The 27,064-nt window shown below is 37.9% G+C and overlaps 1 protein-coding gene across 1 annotated transcript; it reads right to left on the bottom strand.

Annotated features, from left to right (window-relative positions):
* Positions 1-4,111: 4,111 nt before the first annotated feature.
* On the bottom strand, positions 4,112-26,639 carry LOC149828779 (polyprotein of EF-Ts, chloroplastic-like). The gene is made up of 4 exons (XM_090017720.1): positions 26,465-26,639; positions 10,474-12,601; positions 6,691-7,399; positions 4,112-5,044 (listed from the first exon to the last, which is right to left on the bottom strand). The coding sequence occupies exons 2-4, from the start codon at positions 12,524-12,526 to the stop codon at positions 4,414-4,416; spliced, it is 3,393 nt and encodes a 1,130-aa protein (XP_089873846.1). The 5' UTR covers positions 12,527-12,601; positions 26,465-26,639; the 3' UTR covers positions 4,112-4,413.
* Positions 26,640-27,064: the final 425 nt, after the last annotated feature.

Genomic DNA, 27,064 nt, shown 5'->3' with positions numbered 1-27,064 from the left:
GAGTAACGAGAAGAGTATGTCAAATTTCATTTGTTGTGGAACATTGAGAGATACGATTGAACTCTATCTTGTCAATGGCACAATACAGCGTATTCATAGCTTTGACATTGAGTGAAGCAATCTTCTTTTCTTCATCGGTCCATAGGCTGAAATCAGTTGATGGTGTTTGGTACTTTTCAGAAACAACTCTCCAAATTTTGAGATCCATAGATTGTAGGAATATTGTCATTCTTACTTTTCAATATCCATAGTTTATTTTGTCGAAGAGAGGAGGACGAGCAGAAGAGCATCCTTCTTTGTGCTGAGATGATGTTGTTGCCATGCTAGATGATGGTAAGATCAAAATATAGCAAACCTTGCTGTGATACCAAATGAAAGTACTGTAAGATCGATGTAACGAGCACTAGAGGGGTTGAATAATGCTTTTAAATAATGTCTTTGGAATTTTAAAAGATTTTAAAATTCGCAAAGCAATCACACAAAGAACACAAGAATTTATTCTGGTTCGGTCTTCCAGACCTACATTCAGTCCCCAAGCAAAACCCGCTTGAGATTTTCACTATCAACCTTGTGTAACCACAAGAACATACAGACCAAATTCGGTCCCACTTTCAGTAACAATCCTACTGAAAGCAAACAACTCTTTTAAACCAAGAAGTCATTTCTTTTTACAGAAAAATATAAGTAAACAACTTACAATCAACCTACGAGCCCTTCTTATGAATGCAAATAGAATACAAATGGCTTTTGAGGTTGTTGAAATACTCAACTCACAAATTCACTCTCTCAAAGGAATTTGAGTGAAAAACTAGAGTGAAAATATCAAGTGAGTGAGAAAACAAATACTTGAATGAATAAGAGTGAAAAGCAAAGAATAATTCAATGTAATTCGATTGGATTTTATATTTTTTAGTGTAGAATGCACTCATATTTATAGTTGAAAGATTTCATATGTTGAGGGTATGAAAGGGTGTCAAAAAAGTTCATTTTGAATGATCAAATCGCTTGAAAAATGAAAACACAAACCTTCTAAAAGTTTCAGGAAAAACAACAAAATTAGTCAACTGGAACAATAGTTAGTCGATTGAAATCAAATATTAGCAGACTGATAGTTATCGTTGGTCGACTAATATGTTTAATAGAGCCGTTTGAAAATCTGAAGTTTGAAACTTAATCGACTAAAGAAAAAGTTAATCAACTGATAATATCATCAGTAGACTGAAAAATCTTTCAGTCGACTGCTGCTAAATTTTTCTGAAAACAAACATTCTGTCTGGTCGACTGATAAAACCTTCAGTCGACTGCTGCTAAATTTTCCAGAAAATAGACATTCTGTTCGGTCGACTAAGAGTCGATTAGCCGACTAATTCAGAAAGTTGACATTTTAGCTTAGAAAAATTTGGCGCAAAAAAGTTGGTTGACTGATGAGACTGTTGGTCGACTAATAAACATGAAAAATTAAGTAAAGAGTTTTCTAAAATGATTTTCATGAACGGTTTTTTTAGAAAAGTTTTTCTAAAGACTTTTTAGGTGAAATGCAATTGAAATGTGCACTCTAAGACTCTTACAAGAATCTAAGACATTTAATGAATTTTATATTTACACATATGTCTTCAAAGATTCTTCATTGAATTCTTCAATTCTTGTCATCTTTCTTCTTTGCCTTGCTGAAATGCAGTTGATTCACTTGTTCATCATCAAAACCTTGTACTTGAAGTATTGTGTACGACTTCATTGTCGTAACACATCCTAGATCTCTTTTATTTTCTTGTAGATAAGATCGTCAGATGTCTATTTGTTAGATGAACATGTCATAGTTTTTTATGTCATGTTATGTTCTAAGGACACATGTCTGTTTATATCTTCTTTTTATGTTTGGCTTGTATTAATTTTTACCATAATGAGATGTTATAGTTAGTGTAAAACTGATTATACATATGTACATATAATTAAAGTTGATATCCTCTTGATTGTGAAAAGTTATTTGGTTAATGTTATCTTTATGCTTTTCTAGATTAGGTGAAAGCATTTTTGAGCCTTCAATTATAATGCTATCAAAATATTTATAAGTTACCAGATTGAATTATCATACTAATATTATCATCATTAATATTGTCATAATTGCTTTTTATAATTATTTTTTGAATTGTCAGATTGTACTTATTCTTGCAGTGTGTTTATTACAGGTTTAAAGAGGATAAGGGGAGGGGGTTAGGGATGATGTGTGTTAAAAAATAAAGTGTATATTTATATTTGAATGTATGGTTGAAGTTGAATGTTTGAGGGGGTTGAAGATGAATGTTTGAGGAGGTTGGAGATGATGAATATTTGAGGAGGTTAAAAAATGTACGTTTATATTTGAAATGAAGTTGAACGTTTGAGGGAGTTGAAGAGGATGAATATTTGAGAAAGTTGGAGAAGTGTATGTTTATATGTGAATGTATGTTTGAAGTATATGTTTATATTTGAATGTATGTTTTAAGATGTATAAACACTAATGTATGTTTATATTTGAAAGGATGTATATTTGAATTGTATTTGTCATTTTGTTTAATGTAATGAAAAAAAAATTAAAACTAATACAAAAAAATTTAGACTTCAATGACTCATGAATCAGTCATTTCATTTCTAGTATGAACATCATATACTAAGCAACCATATAAGTAAGTTGCCCAACCTCATCCATGAGTATTTCAGGCACAAGGAATTGGGAAAAACTAGTTCTCCCATGTAAACCTGAAGTCAAACGTCTAGTTATCCTACAATGTAACTTGGAGATACGTGTGATATCTTATATCATATTATTCATCTCATCAACGTTTTATTTAGTACACCTATAAACATAATGATTTCATAATAATAAATGTCACATTATATCAAATACACTTTATTCGATTTTTAGGGCAATATTTTCAACAAAAATAGTGGCTCGATATGTTTTGAGCACCACAGAACTCTCGTTCTCCACCTGGTGGTGGTGGGCAATTGAGGTTTGCCTCTGACGCTTCCACTTCTATCAGGTGCAAAGGTTTTTCTTTTAACCATGCAACAGTTGTTCTTGCTGTTGTTAGGCTGTAAAAATGACAAAGAAACACAACAGGAGTTGTGATCGTGAGCTAACCTTGTATGAACACGATACTCGTATCCCCTTGGTTGAACTCATCATATGATTCACAAAAAAAAATGATGCTTGTATTTTCCTGGTTGAACTCATCAATATTAGGGTTGGGAATCGAGACTTGTCGTTCATGGTTTGGCTTGTGCTTCACTCTTAAAGAGCTCGTTCAAACTCATGAAATAAGCTCGGCAGGCTGAGCACAAAAAATAGATGTTTGGTTTGGCTTGGCTCATATAAGCTCGTTAAATAGTAATAAATATATTTTATATCACATAAAATAGTTTAAAATAAATTATCAAATTATTTGGCTTGAAGGCAATAAATATAGAGTTCAAATATCATTGCTTTCAACTTTGGGTGGGACAATGTATTTTTTCTATAAATGAGTGAACTTGAGCTGGACTCAAAACAGTTCTAGAGTTCCAATCCTATCACTCCAGCTTTAAAAAAAACAATTTCTTTTTTTCTTTTTTCTTTTCAAAATGAGCCAATTCGAAATTGTTCGGATCCTTATGGGTGTGCTTGTGTATATGTGAAGATTCTTATGTTTTTGTTGTAACAGAACCTCTCAACAATTCATTTTCTCCAACTCTGGAAAGGGAACATTTATGGACTCTTTTTGTTCCCAAGTCCAAAACAGTTCTGAGGGATCTGATGAGATAGCTGGATGGTAAGGTCGCACTATCACAACCGATGGGTCCGAATCTCATGGGCCTATCCTCCAAGTTGCCTGTCAAAAGAGAAAAAAAAAGTCAAGCAATTCTGCAGATGGGTAGTGTCATGAGAATGGGGCATCAGCTCTCTTTCTCAAAGGAAAACTATTTCCATCCCTCTATCCAGATGTACCTATATGAAGTGCTCAAACCGTTGACGGCAACAAGTAATTGAATTCCTTCTCATCCCGAAAACTAAAGATGAATAAAAGCAATCTTATTATCTTCAAGAACATAAAAGATGAACCAAGCCAAAACATTACCTTCAAACCATGTTATATTTGGGCATAAAACACTAGCTTTATTTATTATCCATTTAGAAAAAAATGGAGGTTCTTCTACACTTCTAATTTATTTAAATTTTAAATAACAGAAATAGCAGGCCAGAGTGGCAATGATCCTTAATTGGAGAAAAAGACCACAGGAAAAAAACAGCAGAGAGCTGCTTTATAAATCGTAAAAACACGACCCACTTTACTCCACATGTATCTTCCTTAGAAGATCCTTTTTGATGCCAAGTCCAGTGACCCCAAAATAGCTGCAACCCATTAACAGTTAAAATAACTTCCAAATTTTAAACTCTTACGAGGACTCATTGTCTGGCTTCACTTTCTCTCCAAGAGTGTAGCGTACAAACCTACGCACCTGTATGTTCTCGCCCAAAGTGGCCACCATCTGCTTCACCAAGTCTTTGACCAGCAAAGTGTCATCTTTAATGAAGGGCTGATCAAGCAAAGCTAACTCGCCAAGCCTCTTTGAGATCCGCCCATCAACAATCCTCTCTCTTATGTGATCTGGCTTCGACTGCAAGTCTTCCCTCTGTAACTCGAGTTCTCTTTCTTTTCTGGTTATGTTCTCTGGGATGTCTTCAACGGAGACAAACTCAACTTGCGGGCCAGCTGCAACTTGCATTGCGAGATCATCAACCAGATGTTTGAAAATTTCACCTCGAGCAACAAAGTCGGTCTCACAGTTCACTTCGATAAGTACTCCGATGCGGGAATCATGAATGTATGAAGCAATTCTACCCTCTGCGGCTAGCCGTCCAGATTTCTTTTCTGCACTTGATAAACCCTTCTTTCTTAGGTACTCTTGTGCCTTCTCTAGATTGCCACCTGTTTCTGCCAGAGCTTTCTTGCAGTCCATCATGCCTGCTCCTGTTTCATCCCTCAGTTGCTTAACCAGCGCAGCTGATATTACAACTTTTGGAGGGCTGTCATAGAGAACTAACAATATTAGGACTAGATTCTAAAACATAGCTTCTGAGAGAAAATCAAAGAAAGATTTAAAACAATCAAAGATAAATTTCCAAAAGAACACATATATCTGCTACTATTTTCATGGAAATTATCTTCCTTCTTTTCCAGTAGAAAATAATTAATTGATCCTGATAACTATAAAAAAAGAAAAAGGCAGACTTCAGTTAAAGTTAATTCAGTCTAACACTAATGAAAGCTAAAAAGAGCAAAGCCCAGTAGATGAGACTTCAATCTCGGAATCTTGAAAGTGTAGAAGTGCTTTATCAACAAAAAATAAGGATGGTTGATTATGGGAACTACAAAGATGAAAACACACTTGCTAAGAACCAAAAGAGCAAAAAAGTAGAGAAGGAAAGGAGCATAACCTTTAAAAATGAAACTTCTATCTACCGCGAGGTTGTCAATTTATCATTGAAATATTTTCTTCCTGTTGCTTCAGAATACCAATTATTTGGAAAAAAAAATTGATATTTGCATGCCCATTTCCATATTAAGCTTTCATCTAGAATTTGTTTTTTATTTTACCCTGTTACAAGCCCACACGATTGGACTACTGGGTTGGCCATGCTACTTTTGGGTTTGGTTTTCATGTTTGGGTTGGATACATGTAAAAGGGGGTTCCACTCTCTCATTGGGGACTAATTAGGCCTAACTGGGGTATTCATGGGCAAAATGTCACTTGCAAAGCTTCTCATGGAAGTTATGGTCTGGGGTTACTAGCTTCCTTTGAAAGCCAAGCCTATGATGCCTATATAAGGGCTCACAAGCTCATTTTGTGTCTTTTGGAACTTTAATCAATTGAGCTATCTTTTGAGACCCTTGGCCTCTCTAGGACTCGAGTAGGAATTGTCCTTCCCCAACTCAAGTTAGAGGAGGATTGGCCCTAATACTTGGTTCACCTAAGTATTGGAGATCTCCATACTCATTCTCCCTCCTATCTCTCCAATCTAGACCCATTTTCTTCCTAGCCGACCGCTACATCTTCTCCAACCCATCTTTCTCTAGCTTCCTGTCTTTTTTCCCATTTCCCTAATTCAAAAATCTTAAAAAAGAGGTCTGGTATCATACCCTGCCTGCATTTTTCATATTTCTAGTTGTATCTTAAAGACTATAATATCTTTGAATGTCCCTATTTTTTTCGGTGATCTGCCCCTTCTGTTACAACTCTGCTTAAAGTAATCCATTTAAAATTTTGACTTTCCTCTTGCAACGAATAACAATAAATGAAGATAAATCCGTGTTATCTTTTTAATGCAATTTCAAGCATAACCAGGTGTTCCAATTATTCTTAAGAATGAATGGTTGGTTGTAAACTTGTCTGCTAAGTTGGCTGTCTTTTAAGGAAATTAGGTGATAAGTGATAACAAATAGGAAAATGATCACTTGACTGCCTTTATCACATTTTAAAATCAATTCTCCAATTGTGTACAGCCGCATATAAAGTTGAACCAAACCATTTTCAAACATATATATTAACACTTGACTTCATACATGTGGTGGCACTTCATTAGTGGCTTGATTTTGAGATAGACTGGCACTCGCACAATAAAACATAATCTGGAAATGAAAAATCAGAACTCTATTCATATGAATCACTTACCTTTCAGCTGTTTCCTTGGTATCTGGATCAGGCTGGGTAGCTGGTGATGTAGGTGGTGCTTTTGCTGCGGTTTGAGCAGCAACCTCTGCAGCAAAATCTTGATTTTTCTTCTCCAAACCTTCACCGAGATTGTACCTAACAAACCTTTTTACCTTAATATTTTCTCCAATTGCTGAAATTGTTTGCTTAATCAAATCTTTCACTGACACCTTATCATTTTTTATGTACGCCTGCTCAAGAAGTGCCAATTCCTCAAGCCTCTTCTTGATTCGGCCATCAACAATTTTTGATCTGATCTGTTCTGGTTTTTGCAGAATATCTTCTTTCTGCATCTCAATTTCCCTTTCCTTGTTGACAATATCTTCACGAACATCATCAGTAACCAAATACTGCACCTGTGGACATGCTGCAACTTGCATCGCCAGGTCTTCAACCAATTGCTTGAAAATATCACCACGAGATACAAAATCTGTCTCACAGTTAACTTCAATCATAACTCCAATTCGATTATCATGAATGTATGAGCCAACTCTTCCTTCAGCTGTAGCTCTGCCTGATTTCTTTTCAGCACTAGCTAGGCCCTTTTTCCTAAGAAATTCCTGAGCTTTAATAATGTCACCTCCTGTCTCTGCAAGGGCCCTTTTACAGTCCATCATCCCTGCTCCAGTTTCTTCACGTAGCTGCTTGACAAGAGCTGCAGTCACAGTAGCTGCATTTTGTGCAATGATGTAGGCCCAATCAGTGCTTAAATACATAAAAGGATTCATAGTCAATGGAACTGACATTTGTACTGTAAGCCGGCCACAGAGACAGATCAAGTTACAGATTTGTCCATTTGTTCAAACAGCAAATGATGGAACATGCAGCAGGGCATTCAGACAATCCAAGTGGCACAAATAAGAACATTTACAAGCTAATAACCAAAACATCTCCATTGCTATCGAAAATTCCCACTAAATAATAAAACTAAAGCGAGGTTCTCATGTTTGTTTTCTTGTTACAAGAAATTTTAAAGAGATCCATCATAGCCTAAAAACATTTACAAGTGGCACAGTTATAGATTTGTTCAACCAGCAAATGATGGAACAGGCAGCAGGACAGTCAGACAATCCAAGTGGCACAAATAAAAACATTTATAAGCTAATAACCAAAAACATCTCCATTGCTATTGAAAATTCCCACTAAATAATAAAACTAAAGCGAGGTTCTCATGTTTGTTTTTTTGTTACAAGAATTTTTTAAAGAGATCCATCATAGCCTAAAAAGTTTTTTATTTTCATTGATGCACCAAGTTCTGTTATTCACAAAGAATAACCATCGTGCCCACAAGTGCACGACTCATCTGGCTAGGGGGTTGGCTTATGACATCCCAAGTTGAACAGGCATCACGAGCTTGAAAGCTGGAGTGTGTGTGCCAGGGACCTGGTGTCTTACGCCAATTGACTTTGCAAACAGGGCACATGTGGAAAAAAACAGGTTGCTTCTTTGAACTTTATATATTTTTCAGATTCAGTATTTCCCATAGATTAAATGGTGGAATACCTTCGATTTCAGATTTTAGATGGAATTTCAGGATAATAGTGTTGTTTATATCCTGATTTTTTTATTGCTAATATTAACTTGATATTGAAAAAAAATGATTTAAAGTGCAATCCTTAGCAACAAACCATGTTGAAGACATCTATGAGGTCAGATTGAGTAGATACTTGCATCTATGTTTTTTTCAACTAGATTTTACACACAGCAAAGAGTAGCTTGGAGAAAAACATGAAAAAGACCTTCTGAAGCCTGGTAGGCTGGCGGTAGGCACGGATCGAAGCAGGCAGCTATTGCTTTACTATATATACATCTGACCATACAGATGTATTCTATATGCCTGATTTTATAGGAACGGACTCTAAGATCATCTGATTCCGTCATGTAGGTAGGTTTCTATAAGGTTCAAAAATCAATGGGCTACAATTTTCATAAATATTCAAGCTGAAAAATTCATGTTTTTTCATCAAAAAAACAAGATCCAAGTATTGTTTTTCTAGGAAATTGACCATACCTAACACATCTTCGGGGTCAGATTTGCCAAAACCACCCTAAAAATCCCAGTTCACTTGCAGTAGGCTCCTACACCCCACTATATATATATATATATATATATATATATATATATATATATATATATATATGGCTACACTCTAGAGTACAATGCTCTCTAGCTGAATCTCATAGGTGCAATCTTTATTTGGGCAATTTGACCTAAGAATGTGTTCAGCATGGTTCATCTACTAGAAAATGCACTTTTGACTGGGTGGTTTCAACATAAAAATATGGTTTTCTTAATATTGAAAATTTGATGCATTATAGTCTAGTAAATTTTGAATCCCTTAGAAATTCTGCTTATAGAACATGCTTGGATGATCTAAAACATGTTTTGACTAAGCAAACCATATAGATCATATCTGTACCAAGAAAGTTTTTATGGAATGAGTGCCTTCTAGTAGAGAGTATAGTACACTCGAGGGTTGCCAATATTTTCCCTATATATATATATATATATATATATATATATATATATATATATATATATATATATATATATATATATGCAATATTTTGTTTTTTTTTAGCTTTTTGGCACATCTGACCCTTCAAACATGATTTACATATTAAGTTTAGTATAAATTGACCTTTGGATCATGTTTTTTTAATGTATATGTTAGATTTTATGAGGGTTGAAAAATCAATGGCACAATGTACCAAATTTTCAAAGCTAAAAAAACATATTTTTATGTCGAAAAACTATAATCCAAGGGTTGACTCCGACTATTTTGACCATGCTGAAGTCTGAACACATCCATGAGGTCAGATTTGGTCAAAACAACCTCCCCCTATGAGCTCCAACTAGGGGTTTCCTTACCCATGAGGGTAGCAAATGCTATATAAATATAAATATATGGTTAACATTTGGTCATGCCGCCATTATCAATAAATGAGTTTTCTTTTTCATTTATTTTATTTTTTTGTTATTTTTCATGAAACTAACCATATAGATGTGATCTACATGTTTAGGGTAGAGAGAATCAGCTCTTAGATTGTCCGCTTACGACGTGTAGGCATGATTTTATTAGACTTGAAAAATCAATGGCCTACAATTTGTGATATGTTCTCGGCTCATAAAATCATGTTTTTTCCTAAAAAAAAAACAGGATCCAACAGCCAATCTCCAGCATTTGGGCCATGCTGAATCCATCTATGAGGTCCGATTGGGTCAACATGATCCACGCCTATGAGTTTCAGCTCATTCGGACAGTCAGGTCGCCATATATATATATATATATATATATATATATATAATGGAGAGAGAGAGAGAGAGAATGTTTGCTCGTGGGTAAGGAACCCCTTAGTTTGAACTTATAGAGGAAGGTTGTTTTAACCAAATCTGACCTCATAGATGTGTTCAGCATGGTCAAAATAGTAGGAATTGACCCTTGGATCATAGTTTTTCGATGCAAAAAGTATGTCTTTTTGAGGTTTAAAAATTTGGTAATTGCCTTTCTCCATAATCCTCATAGGATTTTGTAAAATGTAGCATAGTTGTGTAATCAGGAGAATCAGCAGAGTAAATGTTGTCATCAAGGAAGGACCACGTTCAATAATGATGATGAATTAAGTGCAAAATGGGATCACACACGCGCCCAGAAGAACCCTCAATGGAAGTGGGAATAGCAGGATATAAAAGGACCAACGAGAACATATTAAAGCAGAAAAATGAAATGTAAAATCACGAACCTTTAATTGCATTTTCTTGGGAAGATGGGTCACCATTTTTTCCACTTGAGGTGGTTCCAGAACTGGATGTAACAGCAAATGACGGAACCTCCTTTTCTTCTGACAGCACAGTGAAAGACAAATTATCTTCTGGAACAGAAGTGGCTCTTGTTTGTGACTCACCACTTACTACGTTGTTTTCTAAATTGACATTTGATTTAACTTCTGTCTTAACTTCAACAGGAGCCTGTTCAGAAGATGCTTTGTTAACCGCTTCTACAATCAATCCAGTCTCTATTCCTTCATCTTGTGCCTCAGTTAGTGCAGGAGGAATATCTTCATAAACAGAAGTAGCAGACACATCTTTGTCGGAAACAACCGATCCAGAACCAACTAAAGTGTCATGCATGGTTCCACTGACCTCTTCTGCGGTGGGAAAAGATTCAGATGAGCTAATGACATTATCCAATAAATCAGAAGTGCCATTTTCTGGTTTTTCGTCAATTGGGCCAAGGTTAGAGGTGGCTCCATTGTCTGGAGATTCCACCTTGCTTGGATTGCTGTCTATAACTTCTTCCACAAATGCTGCTTCTGCCACGGCAGATTCCACATTCTCATTGTCTGTCTCAGAGGAACCTGCTGAAGTCAAAGCAGAATCAGAAACTGCAGCCACCTCTGCTGAAGTAGTTGTATCATCTTCACCTAAGGTATGCAATGCAGAGAACACATCAACATGGTCTGAAGTACTATTTTCTAATAAGCCTTTCACACTAGTAGCAGCAACATCTGCCGATTCACTTTGAAGTGATTCTTGGATTTTGTTGCCATCAGCAGATGACAATGTACTTTCAGATTCTTTTGTCTGATCAACATTAACAGCAACTTCTTGTGAGACTTCAGAAACAGTGATAGTTTCAGCAAGTTTCTGCATTCTCTCATCTAAAAATGCAGCAATAACCTTGTTTTTGCGAAATGCCAACTCAAAAGGATTGGTAGCAACATAGACAACTCCTTGGTCGAGTGGCAGGTTGATATCTTTAATATTCTCTTCTTTCTTCATTGTCAAAGTTACCTGTCCTCTGTTAACACGTAAAACTCGAACATTAACTTCTTGACCAACCTGCAGCTGTGAGTCTCCCAAAAGACTCGCAAACCCTTCAGATTCCTCAGCTACTGGGAGAAATCCTTCCTCTCCATCAGGAAGAGATACGAAAGCTCCTGCTCTGGTTAGGTTCTTCACAATGCCATCTAAAATCTGCCCTTTCTGGAACTTAGAAGGCTTTTGTTTCTCATCCCTCTTCTGATTGGGCTTTGTAGAGCTCTTCCAGGTTGGTCTTGACTTATCATTGCTCTTTTTGGCATCAGCAGTACTACCAACATTACCATCTTTCTGTTGTCGTGGCTTGCCAGCATCATCCCTTTCCCGCATTGTTAATGAAATCCTACCAGTTTCAGTATTTACTTCAATGATTCTTACCTTCACCTCCTGACCCATTGAAACAACACTGTTAATATCTTTGACAAAGCTATCACTCAATCTGGAAACATGGACTAAACCGTCAGTGAAAGCTCCAAAATCAACAAATGCACCAAATGGTTGAATTGATCTAACTTTTCCAGTAAAAGTAGCTCCAGGTATCAGTTCCTCATTCTTTACTGGAGGCATCTCACTCTTTCTGAATGCTCTGGGGCGTTTAGACGAACCCGTGGTTACACTAACTTCTTTTGAGGTGGAAACTCCACTTGCTTTAGCTGAAACAGGTGACTCATCTGAAGCAGCTGTTTTGTCAGCTGCTTCATCACCTACAACAACAGAATTTGGATCTTCCACAACTACATCACTTCCTACAGATACTGAAGTTGGGATCATTGATCTATGCTTCAAAATAGCAGCCCTTCCGCATTTTTCAAATAACGTTAGAGAGAATGGTCGCGAAAATAGGAATGCCTGTGAAAACAGTGTTGGCCTAGTGCATGATACATGAGAAGTATACTTTGCCGTGAGACAATCTTTCCTTGAAGTAAAAGAAGTTCCAGGAACCAGGAAGGCATTTCCAATAGATACAGATGCCATGCAAACCTCAGTGTTCAAAATTGAGAGTGCATAGACTTCTAGAAAATTTTCACTTTCTTGATTTCTTCCCTTTGCCTGTCAAGCAAACATATAGCATACCATGACTCGGAAATATACAGGCACAGAACACACAAATGAAAAAAAATGTCAAGTACATTTATGGAATTGAGTTAAATACATTGCTACAACTGTATGCTGAAATCTAAAGTGAAAGAATGAGCCCTTACTTTGTATATAGAAAATCTCATTCTGCAGAGAATATATTAAGAAGTTAAAAAACAGAATACAAATTACCCACAAACAGGGATGAGCTAGTTATTGCCAGTATAGTCAAGCCACACACAGGTGTGCACAAACACACACACACACACATATATATATATATATATATATATATATATATATATATATATATATATATATATATATATATATATATATTGACATGCATGCATGACTGCAGTAGGCTTTTTTATCGGTTACGTTAATACTTTCGATGGCCAATCTAGGGGGAAATCCTCACTGGCTTCAAACCCACAACTGTTTGGTTAAAGATGGTGTTACTTTGCTGGTCCAACTTGTTAAAGTATATATATATATATATATATATATAGATAGATATAAAATATATTTTTTCTCTGTTGTAATAAGTAATGCCCAACAGGGGCATTTTGATCATTTCACCTCATGTAAACTAGGTCGGTCCAATAGGGACAGTTTAGTTAGAATAATTTTTTTAGTTTCTTTAAAATGTAATTAGTTTAACATTGAGGGGCCCTATGGGAAACAGCCATAGAGTAGTTGGGATAGCTCCCAACGACTCCATGGGAGCTCCCAAGTCCCCTTGCCTCTTGGGTTGTCATGTATGGATAGGGACACATTGTCCCCATTTATGTAATGCTTTTTGTTAAGCATATTATCAATAAAATCCTATACTTTTATATTTGTTGTAAGCCCTTGTTGGCTCTTTGTGTTGTCCATTGTAGACTTATGATTGTGCATATTGAGTTGTGACTTTGTATGCCCTTAGTAAGCTCATATTTATCTTCCACTCATTTCATTACATGGTATCAGAACCATAGTGCTCTTGGTCTTGTGGAGGGTGGTTATAAAGTGTTTGCGTTCATGAAGAAGCATCCAAAAGTGTTCGTGGTGCTTGCAAGTGGACATATTCTTCCACACTTTTTTTTCACTCTCTCTCTCTCATTCAAAATGGAGCATGACCACAAAGTTGATCTCTCCTTCAAACTCAATGGTACCAATTACATGATGTTGGTCTCCACTATCAAGAACAACCTCAAAGGAAACAAGCCTTGGGGATATGTGATGGCCATTATTCCCAAGCTTCAACTCAAATTCACCAAACTAGAAGGAGGTCAAGAAAAAGCTCTAGAAGGAGATGCTCTGATTATGCATAATTTTCATGTATATTATATATATTTTATGTGCATGATTATTTGCGAAAAGAGATTAATAACCCTTGCTAATCGATTTTTGGCAGGGCACTTTTTATTTTTCAAATAGAGAAAAAAAATGAATAAAGTTAACCCACGTGAGTGTTTTTGAAAATTTAAATTTCTACTAACAGTGTTTTAGAAAATAACTTTGAAAATGTAGGCTTTTAAAAATTATGGAGAATTTGTAGAGATTTTTAGAAAAATTTCTTAAAACACTACTAACCCTAGTTTTTGTCTTTCAATAAGAGAAATTTAGAAGAGGGGGCGTCTCCTCTTGGGATTCACGCCAGCCCCTCAACTTCTTCTCTCTCTCTCTCTCTCTCTCTCTCTCTCTCTCTCTCTCTCTCTCTCTCTCTCTCTCTCTCTCTCTTCCAGTCGGTTCTCCCTCTTTTCTTCTCCCTTGTTTCTCCCCCTTGTTCTCCTCTTCTTTACCCTGATCACCGTCGGTTTCTTCTTCTCGACTCGTCGGAGGGCAACATGGCGCGCATGTGATCGCATAGGACGACCACTCTTTTCTAACCCCTCCTTCGGAAGCAGCCCAGGTATGCTTCTTCTCCTCCACTTCACGTTAAATTATTGTATATAGTGGCTATTTGCTTTTGTCATTTAGTTTTAAATTTGCTGAAATATACATTTGTGCTTAAGTTTTGCTCACGCATAGATTAATTTTTTTTTCTTTTTAGTTTATTTGGTTCAGTAACTCCGCCTGTGTAGTTATACACTGCCGGTCCCAAGCCCGGATAAAGGAGGAGGGTTGCGGTAGGCCATTGACAGCCAGCATAAAAACTTTGTCATATCCTATGAAAATGAACCAATATGAGAATTTCGTTGGGGCGTTCCCTACTGAGCGACGCGCTGTACTCTCTAGGCCCGGAGGCAGTGATAAATGTGCAAGGGTTGCTAGGTCGTCGCCCAGAAGCGACGCGTCACACCGGCGCCCGGGTGTGGTGTCAAATAGGCAAGGGTTCCCTCACTTTGTTGGACGGGTGGGGGTAAAGAAGTTAGTCCAAGACCATAAAATTAGGTTAGCCACTTGGAACATAGGGTCTTTAACTGGTAAGTTGGTAGAGTTAGTAGATGTTATGTGTAGGAGAAAGATTGATATTTTATGTCTTCAAGAGACCAAATGGGTAGGTGAGAAAGCTAAAGTGATAGAACCTTGGGGATATAAGATTTGGTATACAGGAATAAATAGGAATAGGAATGGAGTAGGGATTGTTATGAGTCGTCAGTTTATAGATAATGTAGTGGAGGTCCGTAGGAAGGGTGATAGAATTTTACTTATTAAATTAGTACTAGGTACGGATATTATTAATATTATTAGTGTTTATGCACCTCAAGTAGGTTTAGATGATTCCATTAAGCATCAATTTTGGGAAGATTTAGATGGAGTAGTACAAGAGACATCTTATGGAGAAAAGCTTTTCATCGGCGGTGACCTTAATGGACATGTAGGCATTAGTAGGGATGGATTTGAGAATATCCATGGAGGCTATGGTATAGGAGAAAGAAATGAAAGTAGAGAAAGGATTTTAGATTTTTGTTTGTCCTATGATATGATCTTAGCAAACACTTGGTTTAGGAAGAGGGAGTCTCACCTAGTAACATTTAAAAGTGGGGTTAATACGAGTCAGATAGATTTTTTCCTACTTAGAAAGAGAGATAGGGGTTGTTGCATCGATTGTAAGGTTATACCAGGAGAAAGTGTAGCTACACAACATAGAGTCTTAATTTTAGATCTTAGAATTAGACAATGCCGCAAAAGGGATAGACATAGGATAGATCCTAGAATTAAGTGGTGGGCACTGAAAGGAGCTAAACAAGGAATGTTTGTAGAGCAGGTAGTTAAGGAAGTTGATTGGTGTCTCGAGGAGGATTCAGAATCAATGTGGAATAAGATAGCGGGTGGTATGAGAAAAGTAGCTAAGGAGGTATTGGGTGAGTCTAAAGGCGGTGCACCACTAGGTAAGGATACATCATGGTGGAACGAGGATGTCAAATTAGCTATTAAGGTTAAAAGAGAGTGTTATAGAAATCTAAGTAAGAGTCGTGATAATGAGAATTTGGAGAAGTATATGATAGCAAAGAAGGAAGCTAAAAAAGTTGTTCGAAACGCGAGGGCTAAGGTATATAAGGAGGTTTATGACAAGTTGGATACCAAAGAAGGCGAGAAGGATATTTATAGGCTTGCAAAGATGAGAGATAGGAAATCGAAGGATTTGGGTATGGTTAGATGTATCAAAGATGAAACGCAAAGGGTTTTAGTCAAAGATGAGGAGATTAAGGAGAGATGAAAAGATTATTTTGATAAGCTATTTAATGATAGTCATGCTCAAGATCTTGGAGACTTCTCCATTCCTTTTCATGAGATAAATCGTGACTTCATGCGCAAGATTCAAAAGAAAGAAATTGCAGAGGCTTTGAAGAAAATGAAATCAAGAAGGGTAGTTGGCCCAGATGGTATACCTATCGAGGCTTGGAAATGCTTGGGAGAGAAAGGTTTAGAATGGTTGACAAATCTTTTTAACTTGATTTGGCGAACAAATAAGATGCCTAATGAGTGGAGGAAGAGTACTTTGGTGCCTTTATATAAGAATAAGGGTGATATACAAGATTGCACAAACTATCGTGGTATAAAACTCATGAGTCATACTATGAAACTTTGGGAGAGGGTGATTGAGTCTAGGTTGAGGAAGGTTGTCATGATATCGGAGAATCAATTTGGTTTTATGCCTGGAAGATCAACTATGGAAGCTATACATCTTCTTAGACAACTTATTGAAAGATATAGAGAGAGGAACAAAGATTTGCATATGGTTTTTATTGATTTAGAGAAGGCATACGATAGAGTACCTAGGGACGTTCTCTGGTGGACAATGATGAAGAAAGGTGTTTCTCTCAAGTACATTAGTATAATTAAAGATATGTATGAAGGAGTAGTAACCAATGTCCGCACTTGTGGAGGGGTGACAACCAATTTCCCGATAACGGTTGGGTTACATCAAGGATCTGCTTTAAGCCCTTTCCTATTTGCGATAGTGATGGATGAGCTTACGAGATCAATTCAAGAAAATGTACCGTGGTGTATGTTGTTTGCTGATGATATTGTTTTGATTGATGAGTCTAGAGCTGGGGTTAATGCTAAGTTAGAATTATGGAGACAGACATTGGAAGCTAGAGGTTTTAAGTTGAGTAAGAGTAAGACTGAATATATGGAATGTCGGTTTAGTAAGCAACGAAGTAGTGATGGGAGTGTAGTGAAGCTTGGTGAGCAAGATATACCGGTGAATGATTATTTCAAATATTTGGGATCCATCATTCAAAAGTATGGAGAAATTGATGGAGATGTAAATCATAGGATAAAGGTTGGGTGGATGAAATGGAAAAGTGCTACTGGAGTGCTGTGCGATCGTAGAATGCCATTGCGGTTGAAGGAAAAGTTTTATAGGACGACTATTAGACCCGCTTTACTATATGGTACGGAATGTTGGGCTGCCAAGAGACATCATATTCAAAAAATGAGTGTAGCTGAGATGCGGATGCTTAGATGGATGTGTGGAAATACAATAAAAGATAAGATTCAGAACGAAGAGATACGTAAGAAGGTAGGTGTTGCACCCATTGAAAATAAGATGCGAGAGAATCGTTTACGGTGGTTTGGACATATTCGGCGAAGGCCTAATGATGCTCCAGTTAGAAGGTTGGAGAAATGGGAAAATATATTAGTTAAAAGAGGTCGGGGTAGGCCTAGGAAGACTTGGATGGAGATGATAGGAAAGGATATGAATGCTTTGAACCTCACCGAGGACATGGCGTTGGATAGAAATGATTGGAGGAAAAGGATTCATGTGGAAGACCCAAAATGAATTTCTTTTTTGGTTCATATCGCTGACCCCAATTGTTTTGGGATGAAGGCATAGTTGTTGTTGTTGTTGTTGTAGTTTATTTGGTTCAGTAGAAAACAAAATAAATAAATAAATACATCAGACCATGGGTTTTTTATTCGGTCCGGTCGATTTGATCCTCTGATCAAATCTGATCTCTGTCTTCCCAACGATCTGATCAGCCCATTGTGTTCAACGTCTGCCCAGATCCAGGCTGTAGATCCAATCTGCCAGTGCAGATCCGACCAGCAGCTCGGATCAGGCCAGGCTGAAAAGCCGAGTCTGGATCTCGTCAAAGCAAAATAAGCAGCCGAGTGTAGATGATTTATTTTATTTTTATTGGTCTGATCAGTCCAGACCGGAACTGCAGATAACAGATTCAGATTTGACCAGCTGCAGATTGAGATCCATCGTCAGATCTAACTAGCTGCAGCCGAGCAGACCTGATCCATCATTGATTTGTTTATTGTGATCAATTTCATTACGCAGATTCAATCTGAATATTGGAAATCAGACCACAATCTGTCTGTGTTTTGGGCCTGTAGCCCATATTGTCGTGTCATAACCTGATCCGCTGCTAGTTGCACAAAGTTTATTTGGGTAAACCTGGCTAGAAGTAAAACTAGACAGCAATCAGTATGGCCATTTATTTACCTGCTGAACTGTGTTAAAGAAACAATCATTCTAGGCCAAATTTGATTGATCTTTAGTTGCGCATATAGTGGGATGCCATTTGGATTTAAAATAAAGGGTCGGATGGATTTTTATTTTATGTATTCAACCTAATTCTTTTTAGTTGATTTCTTTCCTTCTTGTTTTATTACTTGTTAGCTTAATATTTGATTTCTTTAGGAAATAAATAGAATTAGATTCTTGCATTTTTGTCACTTCTTGCAAACTAACAGTAGTGTATTGGAAATATAGTTGCTTTGTGTGTTTAGTGTTCTTTGCAGGCGGGTTCACATGTACGAATAAAGTGCTATCACTAGGGTCATGCCCGTGCGAAGCAAAAGAGCTAGTTTGTGAAAGAAGGAGCCCTGCAGATTTTTATTTTTTTTTTACCAGTGGCCATTTAATTGGGTTGTAATAATTTTAAATTTTTGCTCGGACTCTTGTAATAGGGGAGAACGCTTTGTTTTTAAGGGAATAAAGTTTTGTTATTGTGTGGAGTACGACGGCTTTTAAATACGTTCCCTTTATTCGACCTAGACTTTACCTTTGAAGATGTGTTGCGACAACAAAAGTGCTATTTACATTGCTAGCAATCACACATTCCATGAGCGTACCAAACACATTGAGATGGACTACCATTATGTACGAGATGAATATCTGAAAGAAGTTATCGAGATACCAAATGTTACATCTGAGTACCAGCTTGCAGACTTCTTCACCAAAGCACTTTTTGCAGCTCATTTCATCTTTTTTCTTAACAAACTTTCAATGTTTATACCAAGGTTACAAGACTAGGAAGCGGAAGCGGGAAACGATATGGGATGCAATAGCGAAAAGTGATGCATTTTAAAAAGTATAGGAAGCAGGAAGCGAGGAATAAAAAAAGCAATATAAGAATTGAATGGGAATATAAATGGAATGCAACTAAAAACTAAAATAAAAGTGACTATCCTTAAATTTCACGATTTTTTAGTGTAAGAATTAAATTTTTAACAAAATCTAAAACTGATGACTGCCAATTTAGAGAAAGCACATGAAAGTGAGTGAGAAGCATGAGAGGAAACACATAAAAAACATGAAAAGTAGAGTGAGAAAACATACAAGAAGAATAGATGAAGCGTGTGAAAAGCATAGGAGAAGTGTAGGAGAATCGAGATTTCCATCAAGTTTCGGAAGCAAGGACTATCGTGCTTCCGAAGCGAGTTTTCGGGAAGCGGGCTTCCCACCTATCTAAGAAGCTTCCGGTAACTCTGGTTTACACCGTAATTTTGAGGAGGGGTGTTAAAGTATGTATATATATATACATATTTTCCTTTGTTGTAATAACTAATGCCCAACAGGGGCATTTTGGTCATTTCACCTCATGTAAACTAGGTCGGTCCAATAGGGACAGTTTAGTTAGAATTATTTTTTTAGTTTCTTTAAAATGTAATTGGTTTAACATTGAGAGGCTCTATGGGAAACAGCCATAGAGTCATTGGGATAGCTCCCAACAAGTCCATGGGAGCTCCCAAGGCCCCTTGCCTCTTGGGTTGTCATGTATAGATAGGGACACATTGTCCCTGTTGAGAATAGGTGGTTTTAAGTTTAAGCTTTATTAAATTAGGGGGGTATTTGAAATTTTATTTAATTAAGGGCTTAGATGTAATTTCGTGTTTTTGGCTTTTCTCTATTTAACATAGAGAGTAGCTGCCCTAATGGTTATGAAGTTAAACTTTTCTGTGCAGCCGTCTCTCTCTCTCTCTCTCTCTCTCTCTCTCTCTCTCTCTCTCTCTCTCTTTCTCTACCCAAGGTTCGGTATTTCTCATCCATCCTTCAACATGGTATCAAAGCAGTCGATCGTGGGATCGTGATCAATCGTGAACAATCTACGATTGTTCTATATTCAAATCGTGGGAGCGTGATCGATAGCCGATCGTGGGAGCATGATCGAGTTTGATCAAAGCACAGTTGATCGTGGAAGGTGTCTCAATCGTGATCAAACTTTTATCTAATGAAAATATTTCTCCAATCAGGTCAGCGATTTTAAAAAAAAAAAATTCTGGATATGCTGTTGGTCGTGGATGCTTGCTGTGGGTGTGGTAGCCTCTTCTAAATTTTTTTTTGACTACCTGTTGCCGTGGTTCTTTGTTGCTGAGTTTCTTCTTCGCTGTCAGCGTTTTAAAAATTTTTTTTTGGTATGCTGCTGGTCGTGGATGCTTGCTGTTCAGATCTGGCAGCCGTAACCCTTTGAACCTCGCCGTGATTTTTGGGTTTGGCAGCTTATAACAGATAGTATGTGCTGCTGCCGTGATTTTGTATCGTGTCCCTGGAAGAAATGATTTTCCTTCTTCCTCTGTCGTGATTTCAGCATTTTCAGTGGTTTCGACAGGGTCGTGAAATAATTTTTTTTTGTCGTGAGTTACAGCATCTACCTATATGATTTCAGCAGCCACTTTCATGATTTACTGTTGTCAGTTTTGATCCTGCTATGTATCACCACAAGGAGACTGCATTGACAGCTCCTATCAACCATGCTGTCGTAATTTTTTTTTAAAAAAAAGGAATCATGTTAGTTTCGGTTGTGCTCATGTTGTGGAAGCAGCAAGCGTGGGGAGAAAGAATCAGATCTGACTGATTTCACATCCTCCACGAAAGTAGCTTGCTAATATAATTGTTTTTTTTTGGAATCAGCAGGCATGATTCCCTGTGGTGTTGAAAAATATTCAGTTTGTGGGATTCTTGTCGTTTGACGTGGGATTCTGAGTTGAGTAATGCTACTGGTTGTCGTAGTGGCGGATGTGTGATGGTTACACACACTAAGTCGTGGTGGAAGTGTGATCTTGATTTGCAACCTATAGCCATCTTTGGGTGAGGTGGTAAGTTTTTTTTAAAAAATTATATTTGGAGTTTGGATCTGAACAGTCGAAGGGTGTGTTTCTCAGATTTCATTGGTGAGGTCAAAACTTGATATAGTCGGGCTCGTAGGTGATTGTGGGTGTGCGCGTGTGGTTGCTTCTGCCTTTGTGAATCAAGCCCATTAGTTTATATTATGGCTCAAGTGGTTAAATCAGATGCGGATTCCTCCAATGGTTGTGTAACTCTTAGCAGGGCTGAATATGACAAGCTCCTTGCTTTACAATCATCCAATTCAAAGTCTTCTGTTGCGGAGGTTGTGTGCTCGGCAGGTAATGGCCTATCGGCTCAAGGTGGTAGGTGGATCATTGATTCTGGAGCCTCTGGTCACTTGTGCGGAAACTCGAACAATTTTTTGAGTTTAAAACCTGTGACAGGTCAAAAAGGGGTACGTCTTGCTGATGGTAGCTCTTCCCCAATTGTAGGGCAGGGAAACATGTCTATAACCCCTAATCTTCAATTGTCACATGTTCTTCATGCTCCTTCGTTTTCACAGAATTTATTATCCGTCAGTCGTATGACAAAAGAGTTGAATTGTAGAGTGATTTTTGATCCTATGGGATGCACCTTTCAGGACTTGCTGACGGGGAGAAGAATTGGTGGTGGCTATGAGGAAGGTGGTCTGTATTACCTACATCAACCAGAGGTTTCGGCCCATTCTGCTGTTACATCATCCTCAAGTCCTCTATTGTGGCATCATCGTTTGGGTCACCTTCCAATGACAAAACTTCGTCGCGTCATTCCTCATATACCTTCCTCAGTTTCTTTTCAGTGTGAAACATGTCAATTGGGAAAACATTGTCGAAGCTCTTTTCCCTCAAGTAAGAGTCCATCAAGTCAAGGATTGTTTGATCTTCTTCATGTAGATGTGTGGGGTCCGAGTAGGATTCCAAATAGGTCTCAGTGTCGCTATTATCTAGTTATTGTTGATGACTTCTCGAGACTATCGTGGGTGTTCTTGTTAAAAGATCGATCTCAAGGTCCTGTCATTCTTAAATCTTTAATTGCAGAGATCAAAACTCAATTTGACATATGTGTTAAAATTGTTCGCACTGATAATGCTCTTGAGTTCAAATCCAAAGACTTACTTCAATTCTACTCTGTTAATGGGATTCAACCTCAATTTTCATGTCCCCATACCTCCCAGCAAAATGGGGTGGCTGAGAGGAAACATAGACAAATCCTTAATGTTGCTCGGTGCCTTATGATTCAATCCAATATGCCTGCTACATACTGGGGAGATGCGGTTTTGACAGTCGGGTTTCTTATAAATCGCATGCTGTCAAGTTCTGTAGAAGACCAGATCCCAATTCAAATTCTCCATCCAGAGGCTCCTCTCTTTCCTATCCCCCCTAAAGTTTTTGGATGTGTGTGTTTTGTGCATAAGCTGGGTCCTGATCGAGATAAACTTGTTGCGCAGTCTATTAAATGTGTTTTCCTTAGGTATCCTAAAAACCAAAAAGGATATCGTTGCTATGACCCTATATCCCATAAAGAGTATGTCAGTGCGGATGTTACCTTCTTTGAGTCTATTCCTTATTTTTCGAGTACTACTCCAAGGTTACAAGAGAGTCAGGGTGATGTTTTTCCTCTGCCAATTCCCCCGTTTCCTTTAGAATCGTTCACTCCAAAGCCTGTGGCTCCATCCTCTGGGGAGTCTCGATACAGAAACCCTCCTATAGTGTATACTCATAGGTTACCACCTACTTCCATGCCACCAGTATCTCCGTCTCCTGAGGCAAAAATATCTGAGCATACTGAAGTTTCTGCTATTGATGAGGATCTTCCTATTGCTCTGCGAAAAGGGAAACGACAGTGCACTCTTCATCCCATTTCTCAGTTTGTTTCTGAAGTTAATCTTGGGGCTTCTATGAAGAATTTTATCTCGGCTTTGTCTGCCTCCTCTGTTCCGCTTCATCACAGTCAGGCTCTATTCGACCCCAAATGGATGCAGGCTATGCAGGATGAGATGGATGCCCTATGTTCTAGAGGCACTTGGGATTTGGTTGATCCTCCAACTGATGCAGATATTGTTGGCTGCAAATGGGTATATACCATTAAATATAACTCGGATGGGTCAATTGAACGGTACAAAGCCCGGTTGGTTGCAAAAGGGTATACTCAGACTTATGGTGTTGACTTTTTTGAAACTTTCTCCCCAGTTGCTCGTCTTGGCACTATTCGTCTTGTTCTTTCTGTTGTTGTGCACCATGGATGGCCCTTGTTTCAGTTGGATGTCAAGAATGCCTTTTTGTATGGGGATTTGCATGAAACTGTCTATATGCAACAACCCCCAGGCTTCGAGGTTCAGGGAGAGTGTCAGAAGGTGTGCAAGTTGAAGAAGGCTATTTATGGCCTGAAGCAGAGTCCAAGGGCATGGTTTCACAAATTATTTGAGGTAATGTCGAGTTTTGGCTTTGTCAGGTCAGCTTCAGATCACTCCTTGTTCATCAAGAAAACCAGTGCTGGAATTGTTGTTATGGTGGTATATGTCGATGACATCATATTAACAGGGAGCAGTGCCCAAGATATTTCTGCCACAAAAGATCATCTTCAAAAACACTTTGTTACTAAAGATCTTGGTCACCTTCGATATTTTCTGGGTATCGAAGTTGCAAGAAACAAAGAGGGCTTAGTGTTGTCTCAAAGAAAGTATGTGTTGGACTTATTAAAAGATACTGGAATGCTAGGAGCCAAGCCAGCTAATATTCCAATGGATCCCAAAACTCACATGTTCGATGAGAAGTCTGAGTATGTGGATAGTGCCAGCTTTAGATCCTTGGTGGGTAAGTTGCTATATGTGACTGTTACTAGACCTGACATTTCATTAGCTGTGAGTAAAATTAGTCAGTTCATGGACAAACCTACAAAAGTTCACTGGGATGCAGCTATGATGGTTCTTCGGTACTTAAAGGCATCTCCTGGTAAAGGTCTGTTGTTTAAACGAAATCCATCTTTGGACGTTGTTGCTTACACTGACGCCGATTATGCAAGATCGGTTGAAGATAGGAAGTCGACATCTGGATTCTGTGTGTTTGTGGGAGGAAATCTTGTTACCTGGAGGAGTAAGAAACAAACCGTTGTAGCCAGATCTAGTGCTGAATCTGAATACCGAGCAATGGCCCAGACTGCAGCTGAGATTATGTGGGTAAAATCAATCTTGACCGAGCTTCAAGAAAAAGTATCCCTACCTATGTTAATGATATGTGACAATAGGGCTGCTACATATATTGCCAACAACCCAGTGTTTCATGAAAGGACTAAACATATTGAAGTTGACTGTCACTATGTACGTGATTTGATTCAGGCTGGTTATATTTGCACAGATCATGTATCTTCCGAAGATCAAGTTGCTGATGTCTTTACCAAGGCCCTTGTGAGGCCTAGTTTCTTCCATTGTTGTGACAAGCTGAGCATGATCGATATCTATGCTCCAGCTTGAGGGGGAGTGTTGAGAATAGGTGGTTTTAAGTTTAAGCTTTATTAAATTAGGGGGGTATTTGAAATTTTATTTAATTAAGGGCTTAGATGTAATTTCGTGTTTTTGGCTTCTCTCTATTTAACATAGAGAGTAGCTGCCCTAATGGTTATGAAGTTAAACTTTTTTGTGCAGCCGTATCTCTCTCTCTCTCTCTCTCTCTCTCTCTTCTCTCTCTCTCTCTCTTTCTCTTTCTCTTTCTCTACCCAAGGCTCGGTATTTCTCATCCATCCTTCAACAGTCCCCGTTTATGTAATGCTTTTTGCTAAGCATATTATCAATAAAATCCTATTTTTTATATTTGTTGTAAGCCATTGTTGGCTCTTTGTGTTGTCCCTAGTAAACTTGTGATTTTGTAGGCCCTTAGTAGGCTCGTGTTTATCTTGTGCTCATTTCATTACACAACTGTCCCATGTGAAGCACTGTATTAGATTAGTTACGGAGGTAGTATTTGGTGGTTATATTGCATGAAGATGCATGCACACAAGCCAACTCTCCATGCTGAATTATCAAGCTTGGATATGAACCCCGCATTTAGCAGTACATAATATTAACTTCAATGATTGACCTGAAATTGAATCAAAGGATTTCACAGTCATTAAGTTCCATTACAGGTAACTCAGAGGCAAGCTTTGCTGCCGTACTGTAAGGTTATACAGACATTTTTTCAGCAGAGCCTTAGGTTCGAATGCCACCAGGGTCTAGCCCACATCATGGCAATTGAAAACGAAAAGAAGATGTAAAGAAAGAGAAGAAGGTGGCATTCCCAACAATTGCATTTCTAACACCCCATCAGAACAAGGGACAGAGTTTGGACGAAATACATAGGACTACGTTCCAGGTCTACATACGAAAGAGGACTTTTGGATTACCAGCAACAAAGACAGCTGCTATCTAATGGCCCCTAGACAGCATAAACCTTATACGATCACCAAAAAAGAGAAATCAACAACACATATGGTCAAATTATACCCATTAGAGCAGACAAGATGATTAATCATTACCAATATTCACTTGCTTCCTCTGTGAGGCACAGATTTTAGCCCACCGGTAGTCCTCTGTTCTAACAAACACACAAACCACAAGCAAAAAAGAAAAAAAATCATCTAATGAACTTAGCTACACCTAAAATAATCACTACTAGAGCACTGGAATGGATGGTGGTGACAACAAAGTAAACAAATAACAGTAAACGCTCCACAAAAGTTTCTTCAATACGTCATCCAGTACAGATGGTTGTTTCCATAAATTATGCTTCATATAAATTATGGAAAAAAAAAAGATAACTGGACAAAATAATACCCAATTCATATTTTAACTCTTTCTTTTCAAAATTGTATGAAACAACCGCAGGGTTCAACCAAAAAAAGCAAAAAGAAAAAACACACACGTACACACACACACCAAAAGAAGAGAAATCGACACGAACATCGAAGAACACGAAGAAAAATAACGAAATGTTAGTACCAACAAATTCTAAGGACGAAGGGAGCAGGAAACAAGAGAGGAGATGAAGAAAAATCACAAATTTTCCATGAAATGGAAGACCCACCTATTGATTCTCCATGAAGGGGGAGGAGGAGGAACCGGAGCTTCTTAGTGAAGAAATCTCCGAGCCCGAAGAAATTGGTTTCCCGTTTTCCTGTTATTCGTTAGAGAGAGAAATGAAAGGTGAGCTTTGAACTCGTTATCTGACTACAGAATTTCGCTCATTTTCTTTCTCCCTTGATTTTCTTATGTTTTTTTATTTTATTTTATCTTTTTGTTGATGAGTGAGAAAATGCATTGATGTTTCAGTAACCAAGCAGTCCTTTTGGTTCGGGTCTTCTCGGACCATGAGATTCGGGGGTCCTGTCATGATGTGAGATACTACTCTGTGCCAACAGTTTGGACCTTCACATGACCTGGGTGGAACATGACCCGTGTCCGGCTCTGAGGTATTAGTACTGAGTAAGGGTCTAGGTCCAATTGGATCCACCATGGGCAAAATCATACTAAGGCCCGTAAGGATTAGATAAAGCAGACCTCTTAAAACAATATTTTTTACGTTAAAAAATTGATACTCTTAATAAGAACTTGGGTTGGTCCGGGATCTGATTTGAAATTCCGTAAACTATACCGAGCTCCATATGTTAATTGGATATATATATAT

Source organism: Nuphar pumila, chromosome 9 (assembly GCF_984573655.1).
Source record: "Nuphar pumila chromosome 9, dmNupPumi1.hap1.1, whole genome shotgun sequence".
NCBI lineage: Eukaryota > Viridiplantae > Streptophyta > Magnoliopsida > Nymphaeales > Nymphaeaceae > Nuphar > Nuphar pumila.
The sequence above is the reverse complement of the archived record's forward strand: the minus strand, read 5'-3'. Positions and strand labels throughout refer to the sequence as shown.

Bases quoted from the DNA above. Each gene is read 5' to 3' on its own strand.
- LOC149828779 (XM_090017720.1), bottom strand. From the start codon at position 12,526: ATGGCATCTGTATCTATTGGAAATGCCTTCCTGGTTCCTGGAACTTCT. The intron at 7,400-10,473 runs GTTCGTGATTTT...CACAAAATGCAG, and splicing joins CCAAGAAAATGCAATTAAAG to CTACTGTGACTGCAGCTCTT. The intron at 5,045-6,690 runs GTAAGTGATTCA...TCTCTATGACAG, and splicing joins ACCAAGGAAACAGCTGAAAG to CCCTCCAAAAGTTGTAATAT.